Below are 8,717 nucleotides of genomic sequence, written 5' to 3'. Positions count from 1 at the left end.
TGGATTTGGAGCCACACACAAAATTAAAGTGAAATGTTCCCTTTATTTTTTTGAGCAGTATATATACAATAAATAGCATTAAAAGTAATACGTTTACCACCACAGAAGATTTCGTCCAACTGCCTCTGTCTTGATTGAACTTGATCACATTCGGGCAGGCTTGGACATTAACGGCAGAATCCAGTAATATCTGGGAAGAGGGGAAGCACTTTAATTTTTTAAAAACATTTCACATGTGAATGAGCAACAAATAAAATGTAAATACGGCTTAAATGAGCGATGCCATTTCTAATAAGAAAAGTAATAGGAAACAAATACAGAATTTTACCTGGACCTTCCTTTTTTGCTTTAAAATTTTTTATAAAATCTCAAGGAAGTTTATTTAAATAGTGTAGTAGTGAGTATGTAAGTATTTATCACTGTGCATGTTTAATTCTGACAGTTCTTGGATGAGAGAAAATTGTAGAATTGTAGAAATTACTCATAACTCATTAAAAGTCCAAAATTAAAGATAATCATAACTGTATGTAAAGTTCGGAACAGAACTGTAGTAAGAGTGCGTCAAGAGTCAACAAAAAATTGGGATCCATTTTGTGTAAATTCATTAAGTGGCCCTAAGGTTTAGTTGTGTTTAAGCATACATTGATTTTTCAGTAGCAGGATGGTGTTTATAGTCAGACTGAGTAGCAGAATGAGGGGTAAATTAATTTGAACAGTTCTTTTCATTCAGGAAACATGTTGAAAATAATTTTTATGAAAAATTTTTTAGTTATTGCAGTACATTAGTGAGTAACTAACAACACTTACTGGTGTCATTGACAAATTTACATCTTCAGATACTTGAATTTGCTGTCCATAATTTCTTCTGTTTAGTGAGTTGAAGGGCACCTAAACACACATTTATACTTGTTAAAGTTGACTTTTTGATTTCAGATTTACAAATATATGTATTTAAAGTTACCTCTCCATTCTAAATTAATAGGTTCTCTCACAATACTTTAACATATCATTGAATTGCAAGACATACAATTAACAACAACAGCAACAACAACAACAAAAAAAAAAAAAAACTGACATAAATTTAAAGAACACACATAACAATCACTTCCTGGTTCTTCTGTGTTGCTTTTCATTAAGTGTTGCACAGGCTCATCATCATCCATTGGTATCTTCTCAGGTTCACATGACACAAAAAATGTTAAAAATAACAAACCTGGAGCGTGAAGAAAACACATAAATGACATATATGTGTTACATTGCTGCTGTTTTTATTTGTCATTTTTTAATGATGATAATAATGATAGAATGAAAACTTCAGATTGTCCTACCTATTATTAATGTAATGCAGAAGAATAATATTCCCAGAGCTCCCATTCCTACTGTGAATCCAGCAGCTTTTCTCAGGCTGCAGTCTGGCTTGGTTGCATCAGAGCACTTGCACACAAACACTGACAAGTAATGGAGAGATTTCTTTCCTTGAAAATCTGACACTTCTAGCTTCAACTTGTGAAGTCCAGAATAAACGTTTTGTCCTTTTGTAAGGTTGACTGAATGCCCTGCAAATCCAAAACAAATATGCGTCTTGTTATGTTATGGGATAAATGATGATCCCCTTTTAGAGTGCCTTACAAAATATTAATACCCCTGGGTTTTTTTTTTTTTACATTTTGCCCCAAACTTCAATTTGTTTTATTTGGATCTATGTAATGGAGCCTGTGGACATTTAGCCATGTATATTCTTTTTGTAAAGCAGCTCAGTTTGTTATGAATTGTGTTTGTTATGGACTATATCACACAGACAAGGATAAGAGGAGCAAGATAAAGGAAGGTCATAATGACACAAAATCCAGGCAAGCTAGGCTTTCAGAAGCAAAAGGGCAATAGACTCACAACTTCTAGAAGATCAGACATTGATAAAAAATAACTATTTATGCTGGGGAGGTTGATTACTAGACTGTTACACAGCTAATGCATACAGATCTCTTGCTACTGTTCTTTCACATTAGTTGTACCCCTCATTTGTGGCAAACTCCAATTAGAGCTTTTTATGTTCTTGTTTTGCAAAGGTACAAAGGTTTTCCTCCAGATTTGTGGAGTGCACAGCTAATATTTGTTCTGTCAATAGCTCTCCCTCCTGACCTATGGATCTCCTCAGCTCCTCCAAATTTACTTCTTGTTTGATTAAGATTCTCTTTTTTTCCATCCTTTCAGTTCGGATAGATGTGTTTTGTTATGCCCTAGTTTTCCCTGTTTTTCAATTATGCATTAAGCCACTCCCCATTAGATCCTCAAGGTTTAACATTTTGTTTTGTAACTGGAGTCTGCTTTAAATTTCTCCTCTGTGGTTTCATATAAACATATTTATACTGAGATGCAATTATACAAAAGTGGAATTTATTTTCAAACTAATTAACTTTTAAAAACAGTGGTTTTGTATTTGGCTTTTAGAGCTAACAGAGCAAATAGGACTGAATATAAACGCAAATGATCGTGGTTTTGAGAATTGACATGTGACATTCGCAAAAAATCCCAATAAAACCTGTTGATGTTTGAGGTTGAGCCACAACATCTGGTGTGAAAACTTTGAATTGCAAAACACGGCACAAACAGCAGTGACATGCCTCACCTTGCTCAGGATTAATCCTCCACATTTTCTTAACATCTCCAAGAAGTTTGAATGAAAAAGGCCCACTGAATGGGTCCTCATCCGGATCCACAGCTGTGACATTGACCCATGATGATTTGTCACTTTGGCACATGTTGAAGGTGTTTACAATTAGAGATGGAGCATTGTCATTCTCACGAGCGATGTAGATGCTGAGACTCGCTGTGCCGGTCTGAGGAGGGCTTCCTTGTGCAGACACATTGTACAATTTTACTAGTGAGAAAAATATACTTTTTTACAAAAAGGTACTTTTAAAATCTCATTGAACATACCACTATCAACAGCATTCACTGTGATGACATAAACTCCATCTTTAGCGTAGTGTGACTCTCTGTCTAAGATACGTGCTGTGGTTATTTTTCCTGTCTCGGGGTCCACTGAAACCAAATTGGCTGGATCTTCACCTTTTGTGTATCTGGAACACATGTAGCTACGTTAAGCACACCAATGAGGGACTTGCACTTCATCGCAGTATCTCAAAAGTGTTCATAGCCATGTTTAAATGTTGGATATTTGTAAAAGGGACCATGGATAATTATTCAAAAACGTTCAACCTATAGTGTGGCGTTAATTTCATAAAGTTAAACTGAAATCAGAAAAACTGATTTCTGATTCTTCACCTCTTTGCTGGAGCACTCACGACTATGCTGCCATCTCCTGGTATAACACGCTTTAAAAGGATTTAAGAAAGCCAACTACAAATAGCTCAAAAATAAACCTCATTAACATCTTGATCCTGAGCACTGTAATAAATGAATTTCATTCCTTACTAATGGAGGAAAAATACACTGCATCTTACATAAGATGCTGCTTACTTTAAAAATATTCTCAAACAAGGACCCAGAGTGTTTCATAAAATGTTTCTCACTTGTAAGTCAGACTTCTCAATTCCACATTTCCTTCACAGATTTAGAAACCATAAGAGTAGGAACAGTTTTGTACTAGACAGCTGTGTAATGAAATGAATTGCGTATGAAATTAAATATAAATAGTGCCTTTAAAACACCCAGACTTTTAAAGTTTAACCCCCCTTAAAAAGTGCTACCTGAATTTCTAACTAATTTCTAAAAGGATTTATGCTTGGTCATTTAAGTCTAATCATATACTCTTAAGTGTAATTATACATCCCTTATTTAGGTCAATGTTTGGTCAGTGACCTCTGACAAAAAAAAAAATAAAAAATAAAAAATATTTGTAAAACTACCATGGTTCTGTTGCCACCTGTGACCACTTAAAATCAGGAGAACAAATGCAGCTTCAATTAATGCTGCTAATTGTAACAACAACTTTATAAAGGTAGACTTTGGAAGTTGTGATGAGCTGGGCTTAATGAGGTAAATACTGGCCTGCAGATGCTGTTACAACAGTGAAAAGGTCAGTTCTTTGTTAAACAAAGTTTACCAGAAATTCAAGAGAGGTAACCACCGTTTAAATCAAACTACATTTTGTTTGGGTGACAATAAATAAAACTGGCTACACAAAGTAGGTGTATAATTTCACAAGAGTAATAAACTGAGGATTTAAAATGATGAAGTAAATTATTTATCAAACTTGCTCAAACCCCCTCCAAAAAGAAGTCGGAAAAAAGAATTAAACGGTAGTTTACTTTTTTAACTTCTGGATTCCCTGACGGCCCCCACCACCAATAATTGGTTTGTTTTTCCATCAGAATTGTACAGTATATTTGTCACTTTAAGGATGCTCTGTATGGTTAAGAATATTATTATTATTACTTACCTAATTCTTCTTGTACCTTTGACATCTGGGTCTCTAGAAACAATTGTTCCCAAATGATGGCCCACTTCCACGTCTTTGGGCAGAGAAATTGGTTTTAGCTCATCAAAGACCGGAGGCTCATTGACATCTTCTACGATGACTGTCATTTGACGAGTCCCTCCTCTGTTATTCCCTCCACTCATAGACGCTCCACTGAAAAGGCTGGGATCTGTTTTTATCGTCCAAAGGCCCGAGGTGTGCTGATCCATCACTTTGCATGTGAAATAAGGAATTTCATTCTCCACTGTGATTGTGATGTTCTTCAAGGATTCATCCTCGTAGTCGAGTGGCTGTTAAAACAGTAGCAATTCAAAGATTTTTTAAAATTTCTTAACAAAATAATTTATATGTTATATGAAATAGCTTTTACAGGATTTTTAATTTTTGCATTTTGATTGCATCTTTTGCTGGAGGTTTTCAATTTTCACAATCTTTCAGTACAGTCATTCAAATTCTCTTCAATTGCTTTATAATCTATCAATTGATATGGTTTGAGAAGTGAGTCATTTAATCTTTTGTGTCTGTTTTCTGCTTTTTCCACTTTTACTTTTTCAAAGATACCAAGACTTACAATGTTGGAAATACATTATGGTGAAATATGGAACATGTACATTATTTAATAGTCAAAGTTTACGCTAGAGAAAAATGAGCAGTACTTGCAGACATTAAATATTTTTGAAACCTTACGCAACATAAAATGGAAAATATGCTCATGCTAAATTTTAAAGGTGCACATATGCTTTAAGCTTCAAAATCAGATTATAAAAACATACTAATGAATTTTTCAGCACAATTTTTATTTTTTAATACATGGGGTGAACTATTGCGAAAGAGCAGCTGGATGTGTTGAAATAAGAGGAAAAGTACCTTATTCACATAGAGTAATCCTTCATTTGTTTGAGGATCAGTCTTTATTTTGAAGTTGTTGTTTTTGTCTCCATGGATTGCATATACTGCATTCCAACCTTTTGTACCTTTGGTATCTTCATCCTTGACTTGTAGACGGGAAAAAATAACATTTTCCTCACCTTCTTTCACACGTACTGGACCCTGAAGTACAAAAATATTAAAGGCATTCAATTAGTTTAAATTCAGTGCTTACGTCAGGAACTGAAATTCAGAAAGGCTCACAGTTTGGTTTATAAACATTGGACGATGTCTATTTCCAGGGTTTATGTTGACTGTAACGTTGGTGAAGCTGAAGAGCGGCTTTGGTTTTCCAAGGTCTGTTGCCTTCACAATAATGGTGTATCTGTCTGCTTTCTGTAGGGCAAATAAATTCCTCCTTTTTAAAGTACGTCTGAATAAAACAGCAAATGTATTTGGGACATTTGACAAAAATAAAAAATACAATTGTCTATTTTTGATTTATCTTCTTCAATTGATGGGCATCCTCACCTTGTGGTCCAGGCATCCTTTAAATGAAATGGTTCCATTACCAAAATAAGGCACCTTGTTTATGGTGAATTCCAAGTCCTCTGTTTCAGGAATAACTGAGTCTATACTAAAAAGAAAAGTCTTATACTCCTCTGTGCTGTCACTGTCTGTTGCTGTAACGTTGATCAATTCAATGCCTGCCAGATATATATAAAAAAAACATGTTAGATTTAGTCACGCCAAAAACCTTGTTTCATAAAAATGATTGAAAATCTTACCTTGTAGTGTTGACTCATTTATGGTGATCTCATACGCTGTTTGGTTAAATATCGGGGGGTTGTCATTTGCATCAATGATTTCAAAATTAATGCCCACCTTTGTCAACGTATGATTTTTTTTATTTTGAGCCCTAATTATCAGCTAAGGGAAAATACAAGAGTAATAATATAATTAAATAAAGAGACAACAATGAAACATATAAACACAAAACACTGTCTGACTTAGATGGGCTTTATTCTTCCTCTTACCTTCAGAATTGTATATTTTTCATAGTCCACAGGACCCAGGATTAAAACATGTCCGTCTTTTTGATTTAGGCTAATTAAATCTCGAGGTTCCTCATTCTTACCCTGACCAGTGACTTCTACAATATTTAAACTGGAATCTATTTCAACCTAAATTACAAAGAATAACATTAATATTTTGTTTTGTACTTAATTGTTAACATATTTTGTGATATATCTTATTCAGTTGTTACTACTTTAATACTTACTTTACCCAAATAATGTGGAAAGGGCCCACTGTAACTTTCATTGATCATGAAGGTTTGTATGATCCAGTTCCTTTTTTTTCGCAGCAAAAATTCTGCCGGGGACAAATGGATTCCCAGACCCTGCAAATTATTAAATCATCTTATATTACTTAAAATTTAACAGGCTCTATTAGGGTAACATGCTAATTATTAAATGTGTTATGTTGATTAGATTAGTTTTTTTGCTTATTCTTGTATTCTGTATTTATTCAGAGTGAAAGCGATGCTGGAAACTATCAGGAAGTGATAAAGAAACATGAAACCTCCTGGCAACGTTCTAAAATACAACCAACTATGTGCAGAAAGATGATTTTTTTAAGATTAGCTCTTACCAGTATCATGAGAAGACACAGGACTTTCATCTCCGTATTTGATCTAATGATAGATATTACAACTCAGTGCTCTTCACACCAGAAGCTAAAGTGAAAGTTTACCCAAGAACAAATGTGGGCTTTAGTAGCAGGACATGGTGAGTAGGAGGGACTATGGGAGGTGTCCATTCATCAGCCTCTAAAACATTAACTGCACATGACTCTGTTTTGTCTAAAAGAAGCAACTCAGGTGCCAAGAAACAAAAAAAAAAACACATGTTTGGAAGTATACTTTTCTCTTTTCTCGTCTTTGTGAATTGCAGTTGTGATGTTTATTTTTTACTAAGTGATCAAGCATCATTATATTGTCTGACTTTCTGGACTTCTAATTTTTTATTTTACTAAGGTTAAACACTCCAGTTGCAAACACCAGTTAGGACAAAAAGTAAAATATTAAATAAGAAAAAAAATAAAAAAATAAATACTACTACTTCTGCTCCATCCATTCATTCTGTGATTGTCCAACCACTGGTTACCTTTCACTTATTTGACATTCAGTAGCGGTTGAAGCAGTTTCAGGAGGGAAACCCACAGATCCACAGATCCAAAAGCATTCCTAAACCAGAACAGTTATGCTTCCTCCAGCAAGAACAGCTGCAGGGTCTTCTCCTTTTGTGCACCAAGGAAACCTCCAGAGGGAGTGAAATACATGAAGCAGTTTCATCAGATGTGTGAACCTAAACTTACTCATTCGGAGTAAACCATTGGCTCTACTTTGACCTTTGAGTGTCTTCTTGGATTGAATTACTTACCGGTTTTTCAAGGCTGAGGCTTATTTCTAAACCACCTGATTGGTTGTTGGACAATCATGTTAGCTCCTCACATCCAGGATTCCATTCTTTCTCAGGTAAATCACAATTTCTTTACTTATTTCTTGTTATTTCAGTGTGTAACCCATTAACCCAGTTCCAACCCTTCCTCTGCATGGTTTGAAGTAAAACTGTTTGGTAACACTTTATTTGGTGGGGTGTTCATAAGACTGACATGACACCCTAAGTGTCATTAATTTAACAAATTACACTTCATAGTAACAGTCCTAAATATTCATGAAAATTATTTCATCATCATGACAGGTGTCATGTTGATAGTGTCATGTCTTATGCACAACCCATCAAATAATGTGTTACTAAATGTTTTAATAGAGATAAAAAAATAAAAAAAGTTTTACTTAGAAATTTTTCTGTACTTTCAAAAAAGGCTGTATAATAGTAAAACAGTAGTGGCTCTGCCCAGCGCTCCCTTTTCCATGTTCATGATGGACTCCATCATCTTATCTCATCTTATTTCTCATTTCAGCCACTTGTTTCCAGGGCCTTATTCTTTCAGTCACGATTCAAATCTTATGACCGTAGGTGAGAAGAGGAATACAGATGAACTGGTGCATTCAGAGTTTCTCCTTGTGGTTCAACTTTGTCTTAATCATGGCTAGAGCAGCACTCCATCACTCCAGAGGTCAGACTTTCCATCAGCAGCTCCATCGTTTTGTCAGTTCTGCAGAAAAGCTTGTAAAGTTAACGAAAGATAAAGTAAATCATGTGCCATAGAGTGGTTTTACTTTGTTTCTAAATGTTGGATCTTGTTACATGACCAGTGATGTGCACTGTTTTGAGGTTAGGGTTTATTGATCTGATACAGATCATAATCTAAAAACCGTTACTACTGAAACACAAGAACAAAGGTGGAGAATGATTATCTGAAGGCTCTGTATGGTAATCTG

At 34.9% G+C, this 8,717-nt stretch overlaps 1 protein-coding gene across 2 annotated transcripts in view; it reads right to left on the bottom strand.

The window, feature by feature from the left end:
• Positions 1 to 7,053, bottom strand: part of LOC103147786 (cadherin-like protein 26) — a 9,166-nt gene extending 2,113 nt beyond the window's left edge. Inside the window, exons 1-14 of one of the 2 annotated variants that reach the window (XM_007566293.2) lie at positions 6,962 to 7,053; positions 6,591 to 6,710; positions 6,346 to 6,492; positions 6,097 to 6,238; positions 5,840 to 6,015; positions 5,573 to 5,704; positions 5,309 to 5,491; positions 4,403 to 4,731; positions 2,938 to 3,080; positions 2,627 to 2,851; positions 1,329 to 1,556; positions 1,095 to 1,213; positions 808 to 888; positions 98 to 190 (exon numbers count right to left, since the gene is read on the bottom strand). In XM_007566293.2, the coding sequence (XP_007566355.1) occupies positions 98 to 190; positions 808 to 888; positions 1,095 to 1,213; positions 1,329 to 1,556; positions 2,627 to 2,851; positions 2,938 to 3,080; positions 4,403 to 4,731; positions 5,309 to 5,491; positions 5,573 to 5,704; positions 5,840 to 6,015; positions 6,097 to 6,238; positions 6,346 to 6,492; positions 6,591 to 6,710; positions 6,962 to 6,991 (2,148 nt within the window). In that variant the 5' untranslated portion in view covers positions 6,992 to 7,053. The remainder of the gene's footprint in view (positions 1 to 97; positions 191 to 807; positions 889 to 1,094; positions 1,214 to 1,328; positions 1,557 to 2,626; positions 2,852 to 2,937; positions 3,081 to 4,402; positions 4,732 to 5,308; positions 5,492 to 5,572; positions 5,705 to 5,839; positions 6,016 to 6,096; positions 6,239 to 6,345; positions 6,493 to 6,590; positions 6,711 to 6,961) is intronic. The other variant, XM_007566295.1, reaches the window with a different exon arrangement.
• Between the last annotated feature and the right edge of the window lie 1,664 nt (positions 7,054 to 8,717).

The sequence above is a fragment of the Poecilia formosa genome, unplaced genomic scaffold (assembly GCF_000485575.1).
Source record: "Poecilia formosa unplaced genomic scaffold, Poecilia_formosa-5.1.2 Scaffold190, whole genome shotgun sequence".
NCBI classification, from domain to species: Eukaryota; Metazoa; Chordata; class Actinopteri; order Cyprinodontiformes; family Poeciliidae; genus Poecilia; species Poecilia formosa.
The sequence above is the reverse complement of the archived record's forward strand: the minus strand, read 5'-3'. Positions and strand labels throughout refer to the sequence as shown.